Raw genomic sequence first — 19,240 nt, forward strand, 5'->3', positions numbered from 1 at the left:
AATATATCCGAAATATTTTTCTGCCTACCAACTTTGACATAATTTTATGTCTAAAACATTTTCTGCCGACATAAAATATATCCGAAATATTTTTCTGCCTACCAACTATGACATAATATTATGTCTAAAACATTTTCTGCCGACATGAAATATGTCCGAAATATTTTTCTGCGAACTTACTTTGACATAATTTTATGTCTGAGACATTTTCTGCCGACATAAAATATGTCAGAGACATTTTTCTGTCCACTTACTTTGACATAATTTTATGTCTAAAACATTTTCTGCCGACATAAAATATGTCCAAAATATTTTTCTGCCTACCAACTTTGACATAATTTTATGTCTAAAACATTTTCTGCCGACATAAAATATGTCCGAAATATTTTTCTGCGAACTTACTTTGACATAATTTTATGTCTGAGACATTTTCTGTCGACATAAATTATGTCAGTAACATTTTTCTGTCCACATATTTTGACATAACTTTATATCTGAGACATTTTCTGTCGACATAAATTATGTCAGAAACATTTTTCTGTCCACATATTTTGACATAACTTTATATCTGAGACATTTTCTGCCGACATAAATTATGTCAGAAATATTTTCTATCCACATATTTTGACATAATTTCATGTCTGAGACATTTGCTGTTTCTTATTTTAGAAGAAAAAATCGTACAACTTTATTGCTCATTTCAGATTAATTTAACGAGTAAAACAAAAGTCTCGATTTCCCCTTATTAGAATGTAAAAACTTAGTCTCAAACTTAGTTTTTATTACTGAATGTGGTTTTTATTATATGGCGTCCTGTGCCACATTAGAAATTATGTTAAGTAGAAAGAAAAGTAGAACTTGTAAAGGATCGAACCATTTACAGCATAAATTCTGGCCAAATTTATCTTTTAATTTAACCGAACCGTCAGAATCGTTTTTTGAAGAGTAGTGATCTTAACCGAAAATTTATTCCAAATAAAACAAATATCAATGATAATGTTTGGTTGTTAAAATTTTTTTTTCTCTTACACGTTTTTTAAAGAGAAAATATCCCTTTTCAGATTGTAAATGATACAACTCAAACAAATTAAATGGCAATTAAATGCCTTAGAATCAAATATTTGTCTGCTCTCCTCAATCAAACCACATGGCATTATAGGTTGCTAATATTTGGAAAATTGGCAATTTTTTTTTATCCAATGGTACTTTATGGCCATTTACCTTTATTTTGGCATTTTGACACAGAAAAATTTAAGTTCTCGAAAAAGTATTTATTTTGGAAAAAAAGTTGAAATTAATTTTTGCCCCTCAAGAATTTTTAAGGATAATTAAAAACAACTTTTGACTTCCGATCCGAAGATTAACTAGTTGATTTCATTGATGAAATTTGTTCAAAATAAAGTGACGGAATCATTTTGAAACAGCCGCGATATGAAAAAGGGCATTATTATGGCATTTTACATTCACGCTTCTGGCATTTCACATGTAAAAAATGTTGGCAACACTGAATTTAATTGTCAATTAAAACGACTAAAATATGACGACTTGGAATGCTCGCTTCTACGTTTGAGACATTAAAACGATTTTCCTAGCCGCATTAAAAAACGATTATTAATCTAATTATTCATTTTTCGCGGTTTAAACGATTGTCCTGTGGTATAAATAGATCTTGGAATAACTATTTTCTTGTCACTGTTTTTGTTTTCCTTAAGATTTAAAGACAAATATGGAGAATAATTTATTGCACAAACAAGTGAAAAGTCAATTTGAAATTAGTAAAGAAGGAGGAAAGTGTAAAATGTGCAAAAAATTTTACAAAGGCAAGTTCAGTAACCTCAAAGATCACCTTCTTCGAAAACACAAAGAAAAAGCTGGCGAAATTGACTTAGTTGAAACTACTTCGGCTACAAGGAATCGAAATAACGATGAGATTCAATTAATTAAACGAATCAAGCTGGATGTTGATGTAAATCAATTAATTAGAGAAATGATTAAGTTAATGATGAACCGTAACTTGTCTTTCGCGTCAGCTGATGAAATCGGACAATTGTCTTTAGTGAAAAATGCACTCAAAGAATTCAAAATTGTTATAAATCGTCACAGCATGAAACGCTACATTCAACTTGCGTGTGAAAATATTTTTTCGCTCATAAGAGAAGAAACTGAAAATGTTCTTGTCTCGTTGATGTTTGATAGTGCGTCGCGATATGGAAGAAACGTGTTTGGAGTTAGCTGTAGATATGTGAAGGACGGGCAAATAGCTGACAGAACCTTAGGCATACTTACTCAAGAAAGTCGACAGTTTGGCGAAATTTTAGCTGCTCAGTTAGAAAATGTAATTGGAAAAATTGGAAAATGTGCTAATGATATCTACGCAACTTGCACAGATCAAGGAAAAAACATGACGAAGGCTTCAAAAATTCTTCAAAATGCACAAGTTCAAATGAAAGTGATCCTTGAAATTTATGGTGACGAATTTATAGATTTCGAAGACGAGGAAATTGATATTGGCGCTTTAGAGAATGAAGAAGGGAATTATAGTGAAGCCCAAACTGTTTGTGTTGAAAAATCAGTTGGATCGTTCTGTTCAGCCATGTTTTGTGGCGCACATGTGTGTCAGCTAGCTGCTAAGGACGTAACATCAATGTTTGAAGATGCATTAAATAACATCAGAAAAGTTGCTATCGAATCCAAGAAAGTAGCATATATTCAAACATTTAAAAATCTAAAAAAACCTCGTGTAGACATTGAACCACGCTGGGATTCCACGTTTTTGATGATAGAAGATTTCCATACCAACGCAGAAGCATATCAAAGGCTAAGACACGACCAATTAAAATTAAATGATGCTTCATGGAGTTTAATAGATGAATATTTCGATGCATTTTTACCAATACATTCGGCTATGATGGATTTTCAATCCGCAAAATTATCAATTAGTGAGTTCTACGTTCGATGGATTCAAATGAAAATAGGAATTGAGGACGTTCCAGCAGGTGATTTGGGATTAAAAATGCTACTGACCAACGCAATCAATACACGAGAACAAGTTTTTTTTAAATGTGAAGCATTTATTGCTGCTTTAGTTATGGATCCTAGATTTTGCTTTACATCGGGTCATCAACTGTTTAATACAGAAATGTTGAATAGAGGAATTATACAGCTAATCAAAATTCATCAAAAACTTTGTACTCAACGAGAACAATCAAGTTTTTCATCAACAGAAGAATCCATACAATTAAATGCGTCATATTCCTCAAATACTTCTGAAGAGATGATTCCTATGAACTCAGAAGAAATTTATGCTGAAAAAGTACGCCGTTTCATTGAATATACTGGAGGAGGAACCAGACAAGATGTTGCTAATGCAGCTTTAGAGTCAGATCAAGATATTCGTCAATTAATTTTAAAATGGACTCTTAATGAACCGCGAGTGTCATTAGACGTTGAATTCAACATTCTTGCGTACTGGAGGAAAAACCAGAAAACAAAATGGAATCGGCTTCATGAAATCTCGCAAGTAGTTTACGGTGCAGCGTTCTCCAGCGTAAAAGTTGAACGTGATTTCTCTGGATTCGCTTTGGTTTATAGCCATCTACGTACTCGCATTTCAAATGATTTCTTAGACTCCATCATGGTTGTAAAAAATAATCTAGATTTGATTGATAAAATAAAATTTGTTTAAAAAACTAAACGTTTCACATTTTCTATTAGTCAATTTTTTATGGCGCCCCAGTGCAAGAATCGAGTTCTGAAAACCTTTTTAGAGTCAAAACAAAAAAAAAAATTTTTTTATAACGTAATAAAGTTCTTTTAGATTTTGTGTTAGCAAAGTACTTGACAAAATTCTAGCACAAAAAGTCAAAGTTAATTTTGAGAATAGATTAAACGGCCGTGATATAAAAATCTACAACTGAATTGCATTTGGGTCAAAAGACTCCAGCATCAAGAGTTTTTTTAATGCGGCTAGGAAATTCGTTTTAATGTCTCAAACGTGGAAGCGAGCATTCCAAGTCGTCATATTTTAGTCGTTTTAATTGACAATTAAATTCAGTGTTACCAACATTTTTTACATGTGAAATTCCAAAATCGTGAATGTAAAATGCCATAATAATGCCCTTTTTCATATCGCGGCTGTTTCAAAACGATTCTGTCACTTTATTTTGAACAAATTTCATCAATGAAATCAACTAGTAATCTTCGGATCGGAAGTCAAAAGTTGTTTTTTATTATCCTTAAAAATTCTTGAGGAGCAAAAATTGATTTCATCTTTTTTTCCAAAACAAATACTTTTTCAAGAACTTAAATTTTTCTGTGTCAAAATGCCAAAATAAAGGTAAAAGGCCACAAAATACAACTGGATAAAAAAAAAAGCCAATTTTCCAAATATTAGCAACCTGTAATGCCATGTGGATTGTTGAGGAGAGCAGACAAATATTTGATTCTAAGGCATTTAATTGCCATTTTAATGGCTTGCGTTGTATCATTTACAATCTGAAAAGGGATGTTTTCTCTTTAGAAAAAGTGTAAGAGAAAAAAAAAAATTTTAACAACCAAACATTATCATTGATATTTGTTTTATTTGGAATAAATTTTCGGTTAAGATCACAACTCTTCAAAAAACGATTCTGACGGTTCGATTAAATTAAAAGATAAACGTTGGCCAGATATTTTCTTACGGCTAAAATTGTATTCTAACCGCTGCTTTAAATTGTCGTTCGTCCTGTGGTTAATCTATTTTAACCTGAAACGCCGCGCTGGTGAAAAACTATATTTTTAATAAGGTTTGCTTCGACCATAAATTATTCGACCTATCATGGAACGGATATAAATATTCTGAAAAAGAATTATTTTCTATTTTTATTATGTTGCAGACGATTAGATCGTAGAATTTATGCTGTAAATGGTTCGACCCTTTAAAAGTTCTACTTTCCTTTCTACTTAACATAATTTCTAGTGCGGCACAGGACGCCATATAATAAAAACCACATTCAATAATAAAAACTAAGTTTGAGACTAAGTTTTTACATTCTAACAAGGGGAAATCGAAACTTTTGTTTTACTCGTCAAATTAATCTAAAATGAGCAATAAAGTTGTACGATTTTTTCTTCTAAAATAAGAAACAGCAAATGTCTCAGACATGAAATTATGTCAAAATATGTGGATAGAAAATATTTCTGACATAATTTGTCGGGCGGAAAAGGTCTCAGGCCTAAAATTATGTCAAAGTAAGTGGACAGAAAAATGTTTCTGACATAATTTATGTCGGCAGAAAATGTCTCTGACATAAAATTATGTCAAAGTAAGTGGACAGAAAAATGTTTCTGACATAATTTATGTCGGCAGAAAATGTCTCTGACATAAAATTATGTCAAAGTAAGTGGACAGAAAAATGTCTCTGACATATTTTATGTCGGCAGAAAATGTTTTAGACATAAAATTATGTCATAGTTGGTAGGCAGAAAAATATTTTGGACATATTTTATGTCGGCAGAAAATGTTTTAGACATAAAATTATGTCAAAATAAGTGGACAGAAAAATGTTTCTGACATATTTTATGTCGGCAGAAAATGTTTTAGACATAAAATTATGTCATAGTTGGTAGGCAGAAAAATATTTTGGACATATTTTATGTCGGCAGAAAATGTTTTAGACATAAAATTATGTCAAAATAAGTGGACAGAAAAATGTTTCTGACATATTTTATGTCGGCAGAAAATGTCTCAGACATAAAATTATGTCAAAGTAAGTGGACAGAAAAATGTTTCTGACATATTTTATGTCGGCAGAAAATGTCTCAGACATAAAATTATGTCAAAGTAAGTGGACAGAAAAATGTCTCTGACATATTTTATGTCGGCAGAAAATGTTTTAGACATAAAATTATGTCATAGTTGGTAGGCAGAAAAATATTTCGGACATATTTTATGTCGGCAGAAAATGTTTCAGACATAAAGTTATGTCAAAGTAAGAGGACAGAAAAATAATTCTGACATATTTTATGTCTATGTAAAATATGTCTAAAAATATGTCGACAGATCTGCCAGACATATTATGCCGTAACAACTCTGGAAATATCATAAGCATCATTCAAAAACCTAATTATGTGGTGTTGCTCTTCTTTACACCAAATAACTTTTCTCTGAACAAAAATTTTAAAAAAGCTTCTTTAAAAATTTTGAATTTTTTTAAGTTGAAAACTGCACCATACAAAATAGTACATCCAAATTAAGCTAGTATCGCACCTCTATAAAATTATCATACAATTGGAAACTCAATGCAATTATTTTAAACAACTATAAATATATAAACTGTTTACCTTGTCGCTTTCTTACTTATTACTTATCCTATAGATTTCCCCTCACGATGCAACGTTTAAAAGTATTGACAAAATACGTGGTCGCAAAACAAATTTGTACATAAAAACACAGTAAAAATTTAGTATGAGATTTTTATTAAGTAAAAAAAAAGTGGGAGTAAAAATCTCGTACTTTACCGGTATGATAGTTTTTTTTAAAAAGCGTCTCTAGACGATGAAATTTTCATTGTTCGAATTTCTTATTCATTAAGATTCGAGTAATAAGCAAGAGTATTTTTTATTATTTTTTTTTAGTTCACCTTTTTTCTTGAGAGATTTATTAAGATGATTTAAGCTTTATGTAATGAAAAATGCAAAATACACGAGTGAAAGAATATTTTTTGACTGAAAATAACAGATGGAAATGCAAAGTGTGCGCAGAACAAATGCCAGCAGTTCTTGCCGGAAATGTTTCTCATCTCAAAAACCATTTGTATTCAAAACACAAGGATATTGCTATAGAACTAGGAATTTCGGAAAGGAGGAGAGTTCGAAATAACAATCATTATGAGGGTAACGGTGAAGAAAATGCTATTTTCGTTTCGCGTAAAAAAGTTAAATTTGACTTCGATATAAACGATACAGTTAGAGACTTCATAAAATCGGTTGTGATAAGAAATTTGCCTATGACAGACGCTGATGACATGGGGAAGAATGAGATGATTAGAAAGGCTCTTCAAGCTTTTGGTGTGAGATGGAATCGTCAAAAAGCAAAAGATTTTATTCTTAAAGCTGCTGAACAAATTTATGAAATTATTGCAAAGGATATAGAAATTGTATATCCATCATTAATGTTTGATTCAGCGTCTCGTTTCAATACAAATATTTTTTCTGCAAGTATTCGGTATACAAAATATGGCAAATTGCACGATCGAACTTTGGGAATGCTCACTCAGCACGGACGGCAACTTGGAGCGGTTTTAGCTAATCAGCTAATTACTCTGATTGCGAAAGTAGGGAAAGGGGCAAATGATATTTACTCAACTTGTTCGGATCAAGGTAAAAACATGATCAAAGCTTCTGATGCTATCAGAGAAATGCAAAATCAAATGATCGTTTGTAATGAATTTGTTGAGGAAGCACAACAGTTTGATTTTGAAGATTTCGATCTGCTTGACCGAGTCAATTTTGAAGAAGAACTTGTAGAAAATTCTGAAGATACAGACGATGGGATCGAAAGGCTATCACATACTCAAGAACAAGAGAGAAAAGTAAATGTGTTAGAAAACAATATTGGTGCAATCTGTACCAAAATGTTTTGTGGAGCGCATGTTTGCCAATTAGCTGCAAAAGACGTAACAGAGCCGTTTGAAGCCACTCTTGCTGAAATAAGAAAATTTATAAGAAATAAACAAGCGCCTAAATATGATGCAATTTTTGCTGATCTCAAGAGGCCACGCAAAGATATTGCTGCGAGATGGAGTAGTACTTACATCCCATGATGTCATGTCTGATACCATTATCAGTCTGATACCATTATCAGTCTGATACCATTATCAGACATGTTTAAAAAACTCGCGATATACGAACAAATCGGGACTAATCGAAATAACCGCGAGCTAAGATTAAATGATGAAACCTGGAAATTTTTTGAGGAATATGCAAGAACATTCGAGCCGATATTTTACGCAATGAAGGATTTTAAAAGATCAGACTTTACCATGTCGGACTTCTTTTTACGATGGATGAGAATGGTGATGAATTTAGAAAAGATTGCCGATGGACAAAATAATGTAACATCTAAACTTCTAGAAGCTTTAAAGTTACGTTCACAAAGGTTTGTTGAATGTGATGTTTTCATCGCTGCTCTCTTACTGGATCCTCGTTTTGCATGGAATAGTGCTAGTCATGAAGTTTTCAACGATTTATTGAGAAGCCGTGGAGTAGATCATCTACTCAAGATTCATCACTTTGTAAACTCACAGAGAAAACTTGCTGAAATAGCTCGACAGCCTGAAAATTTACGAGATGAAGATGAAGAAAGTTTGACTCAACTTTCAGGTAGAGGTTTTACTATCATTCAGTGTATGATATTTAACCAGTATTTGATATCAAACGGTTCATTAAATAAATTTTATTCAGTTAAAAAAATCAAGAATTTTCACACTGTGTACCAATAAAAGTTCAATACAACTCAATAACTTGATATTAATGATTTTCGTCATCATAGAGTATTATTCGTTTCTTCCATTTCTTTTTTTTTTTTTTCTTCATAAATCAAACGAATATAGTTTAACCTTTTATTGATTTAAGGTCAAAAAGTCAAATTTTAAAGAAAAGTTTTATCTTTTAAGTGTTTGAAAAACTTTGAAACTTTTAATGATTCGAACATCAGTTCGATTAGTCAATACTATACTTGTTGTTTGATAAAACAAATAATATCTCTTCTTTCAGGAAGAGGTCAACGTCAAAGCATAGATATTATACAAAACACAAGAATTCACCTACAAATAACAAATATTGTCACACCTATCCAAAAATGGTCCCAACCTCAATTTTGAGGACCAAAAAAACGACCGATGGGGCATTAATCTGTAAGGTCTCAGATATTACCAGATGTAAAAATTAAAATCTAATCTCTATAGCCAAAGGAGAAAAACACATTTAAAGTTTATAGCATTTTGCGCAACTCTTCGCACTTGGAGCCCCGTCGTAAATCTATTTTGTTTTTTTTTCACTTTTGGGTTATGGAGTTTTTAAAAAATATCAAAAACTCTTCACATATATGTGTTGGCTATAACCTGACAAAAAATCAGCTCTTTAACACTTGTGGTTTGTGTACAGGGACCTAAAGTATAGGGTATGGCACTAAAAGCCTCTTTTAAAAGAGACAACGGATGCTTTACGTTTTTATTTTAACCTTATTATTGACTATGGAAGTTTCAAAATTTAATAGAATGAAGCCTTGGCATTTATCTTTCAGGCAAAAAAAATAGAAGCAAGATATCTTTTATCTGTGCAAAGATATAGCTCTTAAAGTAGGAATCTCGCCTTTGAAAAAACGGCCAAAATATAGCAGCTTTTTGTGGTTTTTATGCTTTTTAAAGATTCAAAGTTACATCAAGTAACTAATTTAGTAACAACATCATGTGACTATTGGATATGAGATTCTATGGTTGTTAGACTTCACATTTGTGTTTACTTTGTCTGCAAAAAGAGTGCTTTTTTTGTCCAAGTTTGTATAAAATATGGGGAAGAAAACACATAGCTAGAGGCATTTTTTCTAATTATTCTGAATTTAAAACACATAAAAACCTCTTAATATTTTAGTTGTTAAACCCACAGGTTTGCTTTGTTGTTTTTGTTTAAAATGAGTGAACAAATATTGGATATAATAAAAACTTTTTTTCATATTGTAAAAATTACTTTAGAATTGTAAATTCAAAATTAATTGGTAATTTATAAAATAATTTCAAAGTAAATGCTAGAATCAAGTTTTTTTTATTTAAATCAAATATGTATAACCTTGTTGTGCTTTTTTTCTTGTATTGAAGTTTCTCCTAAAATCTTTTATTGCTTTGGCCAAGTTTTTTTCGACTATTTAAAAATGTGTAAACAAATGTTTCTTATTTCCGGGAAAAGCCACAACATCAAAGTAATTACATTTAAGCAGTCAACAGTCTAAACAACTAAAAAGATTTTTTATCAACACAAGCTTGTACTGAAATTTTTTTTCAAAGATCAGTTTTTTAAGCACTGAAATGCCATATAAAAGAAAAAACTGATTTTGAAAAACTGATTTTGAAACAGTTTCAGCTACTATCTCAGCACTTTTGCCGGTAAAACTAGCCGTTGAGTCACTTTGTTGACCGGTATTGGATACTCTAATCATAGTATAACTGCACTCTAAAAACAATCCGTTAGAAAAAGTAACGGATTGCGTGTCTCCGTTAAATCAAGGACGTATTAATAGATGGACGTTCAACCCATTGTTTTATAAAAAAGATATGCGTATTACGCTATTGTTTAGATAACAAAAGCGAAACAATAGGTGATAATTGCGAAACCGGGGAGTATTTTTATTTTTTTCGACGTCGGAAAAAGATGGTCTCGACTATCCAATTAAAATATTTTTAAAAGTATTTTACTTAGCATCGATACATAAAATGAGTATGACAGAAAACTTTGCTATTAATCAAGATTATTCTTTTTTGCTTGAAAGTATTGATAACCAAATTGAATTAGTTGTGGATGATTTGGGAATTTGTGGAAATTGAGATAGATCTTGAAGAGTTAGCGGAATTGTTATCAGAAGATTTTGAATTGGAGCTCATACCACCAGCAATTCCTACAGAGAAGCTGATTGCAGAAGAAACCAAAATGCTGAAAAAAACAGAAGAACGCTTAATAACTAAATTTACCTGTCTGAAATGTTACAATAAATATCTTAGAGAATCGAATTTTAAAAAGCATGAAAAGAAATGTTACATTGCCACTAAAGGTGTGCATATATTCACATGTTGTGGAGCTTAACGCCTAAACGGGTGTTAATTTATATTTGCAAATACTCCCAGATTATGAAAATATTGTAATAACTCTTAATTTTGATTTTAGAAATTATTCAAAACTGTAAATTGTTGTAATGTACTATTGAACTTCCATATAGAAGAATGCAAGTTGTCTTTATTACATTTTTTACATATACTGGTGTAAGAAAATGTACACAGTTAAAAAATGGCTAGTTAAAGGTAAAAGATGATTGACATTTCTCTTTAACCTGGGTTCCATTACAGCCAAGTTAGTATGGTAGATGGTACTAAAATCACAACAGACTTCTAAACATTATTGAACAACCTTTATGTCTAATAATTTTAAAGTTTTCAACTGTATTGCCTTCTCTCGTTTCAATTATTCCAACATCCTCATTTGATGTGCTTTGGAAATTTTTAAAATCAGAAAATTTATTTCTGATTAGAAAAAAAGATAGTGGAAGTCATTATTACATTTACAGATGTTTATGCATGAAATGTTGGAGATTATAATATTAGCAGATTGAAGATTTAGTTGATCTGGAAGAGATTTGTTAATATTAATGGATAATGGCACTTCATGATTTAAAACAATTAGTCTCCACATGCCATTTGATTGGCGATAACTATTGATTTTAACTATTACCAAATAATTTTTATTATTTTCATTGTAACAGTCAAAACCATGTTTTGATGAAAATGCTTTTAACTGTTGATGAATACTTATCGCATGTACTTTTTTATTTCTTCCAACTCTTGTGAGTGTGTTACATACATAACAGGTTTTTCAGAAAAAGTGAAGAATTTATCATTCCTCTCAACTTCAAAGCCTTTTTTTGATTTTAAATCTAACCTGTATAAGACCATATAACATGATTTGCATAAATATTCAGGATGAACTTTTTGATAGTCTGAGGTTGTATCCAGCTTGTAAAAGCTAAGAATTGCTTGTTTATAGATAACAAAAGGTTTTATTTAATAGTGACTATCCTGCTTTATTATGCAGCCACACTTTCTACATAAATGTTTTAAATATTCCTCATGAAGACTCTTTATTTATCCTGTAATGAGATAATAAATATGAATATAAGATTACTTCTTTTGATATAATATTTAGAGAAGGTTAAAAATAAGGCTATGCATCACTTGTAGAAGGCTCAAGAATATGCAACTAAAAGTATGGTCTTATCATTTTTATTACTTCTGTTATTACTATTAGTAACAACAGTAATAATTAAAAAAAAAAAAGTTCATTATAACTTAAAGTAGCTCTACATGACAGTTTAAAAATGCTTAAACAAAAATGCTCATTAAAAATACATACTTTATATATCTTTCCAACTCCTGAAACGAATAGTATTTTATGAACTTTAAGATGCTTTTAGTTATAATACCTTTAGACAAAATGCAGTTTAGGTATCGAAAGTAAGAAATTTTTTAACTAGGTCGTTCACGAAAAAAAAAAAATCACAAATTCAAGAGAAAAAAAAAAGCGAGGCAAATTTGTTCGACATTTCCGACAAAAATAAGAAATACTCTCTGATTTGAACCTTAAAGTGGGAAGCGTAATCTGAGAGTGGGGTGAAAAGAACACTAAAAATATCTTTTTCGACCTTTAAAGTATATCATAGCAGCTTCAATTTAATAAGGAAAATTTGTTTCACTTTACTCTATCCATTCTAGCAAACCAAACACAGCCTTTTTGCAAAAGCCTAGTTTTAGACGTTAAAGTTTAAACACAGCTAAATTTTTATTAAGCAAAGTTCATAGCTCAAATCAACCTTTTTCAGATTTGTGAACTATTCTTGATTAATTTTTTTGTCTTTTATAACCATAAGCTTCAGTAAATGCATAATTATAATGGGTTTACTGAGGGAGGTTTTTTGACGGAAATTTGACGGGTAGAAGTCGGAGTATCTGTATCATGAATTTAGAAAATTGACGGTAACACGCATAGTTTTTGGCTAATTGGCGACACCTTTGATCTATAACAATCAGTTGAACGTCCATCTATTAATACATCCTTGGTTAAATTAACGAAGTAATTCGTTTCCAAAAACAACAAAATTCACGGAATAAAGTTAACAAATCGATGGCTCCGCGCAAAATCGGACTATCTGCAATCTCCGCGGAAAACAAATTTGGCATATCTGCAATCTCCGCGGAAAACAAATTTGGCATATCTGCAATCTCCGCGTAAAACAAAATTAGACTATCTGCATTTTTGCCAGATACATTTTTGGACTATCTGCGTTTTTCGGGTGCATAAATTTTTGGTGGTGTTTCTTTAAATATTTGAAGTTTTTTATAAAATTCTACAATTTTTTAAATAATAGCGATTATTTAAACACAAAACCTTGATTATAACTTGATTAAGTTTGTGAGTAATCAAGTAGTTTTAGTTAAGATAAATATGTTAAAAATAACTTATGTTATTGTTAATAATAATATAGCATATGTAACAAAACATTGTTATGTTACATACTAATTGCTAAATTCATCATACATACTTTGTCAATTTTATTTAGCCTTGTTGTTGTGACTAATAACTTTAGATCAAATTAAATTCTTGTTATGTTATGTTGCAATGTTGCTAAGTGGTCTTTATACACAAGATCTGCATTTAAATATATACAGGATGTCTGCGAAATTAGGGAAATGCCAGGGAATTCGGATATCTTCAAAAAAATCAGGGGATTATCAGAGAAATTAGGTTAAATTTTAGAAAAATCAGGAAAGATGAGTCTTTAGCAAACTTATATCTTAAATAAGTTATATATAGTTCACGTAATCTAAAAGTTTATTTGGCAGATAGTTGCTGTCAAAGAAAAAATTAGATAAGTATTTTTGCTAATTTATATATATATATATATATATATATATATATATATATATATATATATATATATATATATATATATATATATATATATATATATATATAAATATACACATATATCACAATAATTTCGTGTATATATAAATATATGTATGTATATATATATACTATAAGTGTATATATAAATATATGTATGTATATATATATGTATATATATATATACATACATATATTTATATATACACGTATATATACACACACGCACTTATAAATATATATATATATATATATATATATATATATATATATATATATATGTATATATATATTTATATATACACCTACATATACACACACATATAATATATATATATATATATATATATATATATATATATATATATATATATATATATATATATATATATATATATATATATATATATATATATACAAATATATATATATTGTAACCTAGATCGTAACTAACAAAATTATTGTTATTAACCTATTTTTGTTCATTAACCAATCAAGCTATGTGGAGTTTTCTTTGTTGTCTACTTAAAACCATTCTTTTTTGGAGATGCTACTTAACTGAACACAAACTAGTTAAAAACTCATGCATGAGTATTAAAAATTATGGTTTCCAACTTTTCTTAAACTTGGTTTATCAATAATTAGGATCAAAATAAAACTGAACCTAAGGTTCAGTTGGATTTGAGCTCTAAACCATTAAACATTGGTTTAATCAGATGTCACCTCAACTGCAGTGATGATCAAACAATTTTGGTCCAATTATATTTGATAATTTTTACATATCCAAGACTTTGGGATGTAATGATATATAAAAAAGGATTGTAATTTTTTTACTATGATAGTAATAACTATGATACAATCAAGAATAGCTGTATTTTTTCTATAAAAGAATAATTACAAAATAACAAAAAACTGCTAATTTAAATAAACATATCCTTAACTTGCACATTGATCTGAATATCAGGCTTTTATTACTTTTACAGTATACCCAATATAATAAATCATCACATTTGTAATAGACAATATTAATTGCTTGAATTTAAATTATAGTCACATTTAGGTAACTTTTAACTTTAGAAATTATAATTTAACATACAAACACAACTTATCTAAAAACATCTACAACTTTGTAGTCCTAACATATTTTTAAGATCTAACATATTTTATTTGACAATAGCAATAATACACTTGAATTAATTAATTTTGTAAGCTAAAAAAACCAACTTATTACTTTCACATTTAACCAAAACATGACTGACTGCTATATGCTATATAGTATACTTATATAATATAGATAACACAGTAACACTACTTTTTTTTTTTTCTGTTTAAAATAGACAAACTTGAAAAACACCAAACAATGTTTCGAATAAGCCTCGTAAAACTGTAAAACGTTTTCTTAATCCAGCAGCATTTTAATTTCAAATTAAATTTGAATACATAAAATTGGTTTTGCGATCAGCTACACTTTGATCAATTCATGATGTGTATACACTTACTAAGTTCAGACTTGAGATTAAAGTAGATGCAGACTGTTCTTATTTTAGCTGCTAAAATGATGTTCTAAAAATATTGTAAATTTTTTATTTGCATTAACATACGATATGTCATATAACTATTTAAAATAATTACTTCTAAACAAAATCAAATGTGGCAAGTGAAACTTTGTGTTAAAACTTAAACAGATTTATATCTCAGGAATAGATGGAAAATAATGCAATTACTGTCTTCTTATTAACAACTTTTAACATTAGATCTGCCATTTGTAGTGAAATCACATTTTGACAAGGCGCATAATTTCATGCAATAAAAACTTTGAACGCCCGGAGAATGCAGATAGTTCAAAAATAAAGGGCTGTCAATAAAGTCTTATGTATTAAACTCACATTTTTCCGGTAAACTTAATTTTTTTTCCAGTAACTTATTTCCAGTAAAAAGTAATATTTTTTCCTGTAGAATAACAACTTTTTTCCACTAAAATGTTTGCGGTAAGAAATCAGTTTTTTACCAGTAAAAAGTTAATTTTTTAAAAGTTATTTTCCGGTATTCAAACTTCCAAGTAGAAAATTTTTGTTTTTCAGTAGAAAAAATTTTTTTGAAAAATACTTCAAGTGCTCAAGTGAAAAATACTTTAAGTGTAAATAGATTTTGGAATATAATTCCAAAAGGAACAATAATCTATTTTGAATTAAACGAATGTTTACATTAAACTTAGTTTTATTTATCTTGAAGATTGATATTTAAAATTCACTTAAACACATAAACTTTTTCTAAGCTAAACTTTACATAAACTTTATACTTTGTCCAATAGATTTAAATCAGGGTTACAGATAACCATCAGGAATTATTCACTGAATCAGCAAAGCTTTTCGAGCTTTTTTTGGACAACCTGGCTTTCTTTTTTGGTGCATTTGAATATTTTTGGCTTCATTAGGTGGATTGTACAATTTCAAACGTATTGCTACTCCTACTGAATGCTTACAGGAGTAATTTTTGAAGAAATGAGGACAAGTACATTTTGCATCTTGCCAACTGTCATCTTTCATCTGAACCACCCAAATTCCAAATTGGTTCGTAACAAATTCATCGAAAGTGGCATCATTTTGATTTTTGTAGATCAAAATGTCTTCTTTTTTAATTACATTTTGCTCCCGACTTGGTATGTAATAAAAATTTTCTGCTTCTTTATTTTCTGTAAGAATTTCTTTCTTGGATTTTACCCATTGGTATGCTGATGTCTTGGTAGCCAAACTGATTGTTGTTGTTTTTGAAAACAACTTCAGATTATTTTTGTAACCAAAAGACCAGTTTTCAATCATCTGCAAAGCAACAACTTTGAACTTGCTGATAGGAAATCGTTCATGAAAGGTGTGCTCATCTTTAATTACTCTATTACATGACTCAAGACAGTTGTTAGTGGTTGGGGTGAAATTCCTATAGCCCTCATACCAATTGGAGTTAGTGTTAACCCACTCTGTTTTGAAGTAAAAACAAATGTTCTTGGTCATCCCACTTTTTAAAAAACAGATTGATGGCAATTAAGAAAGATTCTGGGCTTGATAACTTTTGTAATGTTTCAATATCTGTCAAAATTGATGTTCTGTTCTCTATTTTCACCATGGATTTAACTTTCTGTGAAACATTTCGGTACATGTGTGCCCAACACATCACAATTTTTTGTTCTTCACCAAAAACTAACTTAAAAGCATTTTGAATGGATTGAGCAGCATCAGAAACCAAAACCTCAGGAGTCATAACAACTTCAAAAATATTTTGGACACCTTTTCTCAATGCTTCAAATAAAAATGTAAAATCTGCAGTTTTTTCAGAAATACAAACTCCTATGCCAAAATGATGAAAATGGCGGTCAGAATCAGATGTACCAACAACAAAAACTGGATAGCCTTGCCAAATGAGTTTGTAAGTAGCATCAGCATGGGTGATCTTTGCATCTTTGGCAAGACTAAGCAAATGTTTGGTTGAAGCAAAGAATCTGAAAAGGAACTCTTCATCATATGTCACTGTATAGGACACAATAAATGCTGTATGTTCATCTTTTGGCACTGAAGAGTTTTCAATAAACCACTTTTCCAATTCACCTAGACTGAGATTAGTGACTCCAAACTTTTTCTTTCTCAATTTTGCAAGGATATTATTCAGTTGTGTTTGAGATGGTACACAAAAGTCATTTTTGGCCAAGTAGTCACGAATTTGTTTGGGTTTCATTTGCAAATCAAAAAGTCTGTTGATTTCTAACTGAACTTTTTCAGAAAGTTTACCTCCTCTTTTAGTCTCAATAGAATCATGTGTGTGTTGTGAAGTTGTTCTGTATAATAATACATTAGATGAGAAACTGTCATACAAAAGATAAATGCTTGCAGCACATTGAGTTCCTTTAACTTTCACAAGATTACATCGGTAGTAGTCTTTTTGACCTTCTTCAGTTTTGTTTCGAAAATCAAAACTCCAATTTTTTTCTTTGCTCAAAAATTCTTTGACTTCATTTAAATTTTCTAATTTGCAGTCAAGTTCCCATTACTTGTAGGTTTTTTTTTTTTTTGGAGAACTAGGTAGTGAATCAGCTTCACTTTCTGATGAGTATTGAGGAATGGAATTCATAATGTATTATGATTAAAAGAAATCTGAATATTGCTCTAATAATTGAAAAAAATCTTACATGAAAGTAAAATGATGTAGCTAGCTGCTACTGCTACTGTTACTGCTACTGCTGTTACTACTACTACTACTACTACTACTACTACTAATACTGTTGCTGCTGCTGCTGCACTTGCTACTACTACTACTACTACTACTACTACTACTACTACTACTACTACTACTACTACTACTACTACTACTACTACTACTACTACTACTATTACTACAACTAGATTTATATATATATACATATATATATATACATATATATATTTCTGAAATATATATGTATTCAGAAATATATATATATATATATATATATCAATCAATATCAATATATTTTGGAGTGACGTTAAGGACAGATTCTTGGATCTAAGGATAAAATCTGTTTTTAGGGTGTACAGAAGGGTGTTCCAATATAACTATCTATATAATTTGCTATTTTAGACAAAAGGTATGCAATATCATGCTGTAAGTTTAAATTAGTTGTAAAATTAAAAATTAGATTTTGATTTGCATTTCTTTTGATGGGGATATTTATTTAGGTTAGGTACAACTAAGTTTATGTATGCCTTGTTTATATTCGTTTAGAATTTACTACTTAGACATGAGGGATGTGGTATCAAATTCTGATATTGTTATTTGCATCTCTTTTGGTGAACTTATTTATTCTTGTTTTAATTTATTGTTATTTAAGTTGGAGACCTTTTTTTTATTTTGTTCCTGACAGGTTTTGAAGTATGTGGAAATTATAGAACCTTTCAGTTATCAGATAAGATTATCTTTTGTTACACATTTTTGTTAAAGATATTATTTAGTTAATGCATTGAACTTTATCTTTAGAATATGGTATCGGAAATAAATAAAATAAAAAAATTTCTATTATCAATTTATAAATCAGGAATTAGCAATAGCAATATTTCTTAAAGGTACTTTGTAAAATTTTATTTTCATTTCATACTATTTATATAATTTAGGTTCCATATTTTCTGTATTGTATTTTGTTATATTTACCTTTAGGAATTGACAACACGTTGCTGGAATTGAAGTGTGAAACATGTACTAAGAACAGCAGCATTAAAACCTAAAACCTAGTTTGTTAACAATTGGTTTAGTTTAAACATCTATTGTGTATATGAGTTGTGTGTTTTATACAGATGTTTTATAACCTCAAATATAATGACTATTAAAAATATATTTAAAAACTATTTTGATTGTAATTAAAAGTTTGTGTACTGAATTATATTATTACAAATATTTGATTAGTTTTCAATGTCCAGTTAAAGAGTTTTTGAAGCTTGCTAACAAATTGAGCTCTATATTTCACCCAGCCATGGTAGTTTGTATTATTATAATTAGTAATGCTTGTATCAGATGG

The 19,240-nt window shown here is 29.7% G+C and overlaps 1 protein-coding gene and 2 long non-coding RNA genes across 6 annotated transcripts; 2 read left to right on the plus strand and 1 right to left on the minus strand.

Moving 5' to 3' along the window:
• Nucleotides 1–1,299: 1,299 nt before the first annotated feature.
• LOC149883905 (uncharacterized) lies at nucleotides 1,300–3,685 on the plus strand. The gene has a single exon (XM_090098283.1). It carries the CDS (start codon nucleotides 1,727–1,729, stop codon nucleotides 3,683–3,685), a length of 1,959 nt encoding a protein of 652 aa, XP_089954409.1. The 5' UTR covers nucleotides 1,300–1,726.
• Nucleotides 3,686–10,376: 6,691 nt separating this feature from the next.
• LOC149883906 (uncharacterized) lies at nucleotides 10,377–12,311 on the minus strand. Its single transcript, XR_016455809.1, has 2 exons — nucleotides 12,154–12,311; nucleotides 10,377–10,683 (listed from the first exon to the last, which is right to left on the minus strand). It is a non-coding gene; the product is annotated as an uncharacterized LOC149883906 (long non-coding RNA).
• Nucleotides 12,312–14,205: 1,894 nt separating this feature from the next.
• LOC145191591 (uncharacterized) lies at nucleotides 14,206–19,092 on the plus strand. 4 transcript variants are annotated; one of them, XR_016456027.1, is made up of 4 exons: nucleotides 14,206–15,599; nucleotides 18,258–18,333; nucleotides 18,454–18,791; nucleotides 18,883–19,092. It is a non-coding gene; the product is annotated as an uncharacterized LOC145191591 (long non-coding RNA). The 4 variants fall into 4 exon arrangements; XR_016456028.1 differs by having other exon boundaries at nucleotides 18,258–18,316; XR_016456025.1 differs by having other exon boundaries at nucleotides 18,310–18,333.
• Nucleotides 19,093–19,240: the final 148 nt, after the last annotated feature.

The sequence above is a fragment of the Hydra viridissima genome, unplaced genomic scaffold (assembly GCF_058129835.1).
Source record: "Hydra viridissima isolate aposymbiotic clone 2 unplaced genomic scaffold, HvirCarnegie_v1 scaffold_9, whole genome shotgun sequence".
NCBI lineage: Eukaryota > Metazoa > Cnidaria > Hydrozoa > Anthoathecata > Hydridae > Hydra > Hydra viridissima.

Bases quoted from the DNA above. Each gene is read 5' to 3' on its own strand.
- LOC149883905 (XM_090098283.1), top strand. From the start codon at position 1,727: ATGGAGAATAATTTATTGCACAAACAAGTGAAAAGTCAATTTGAAATT.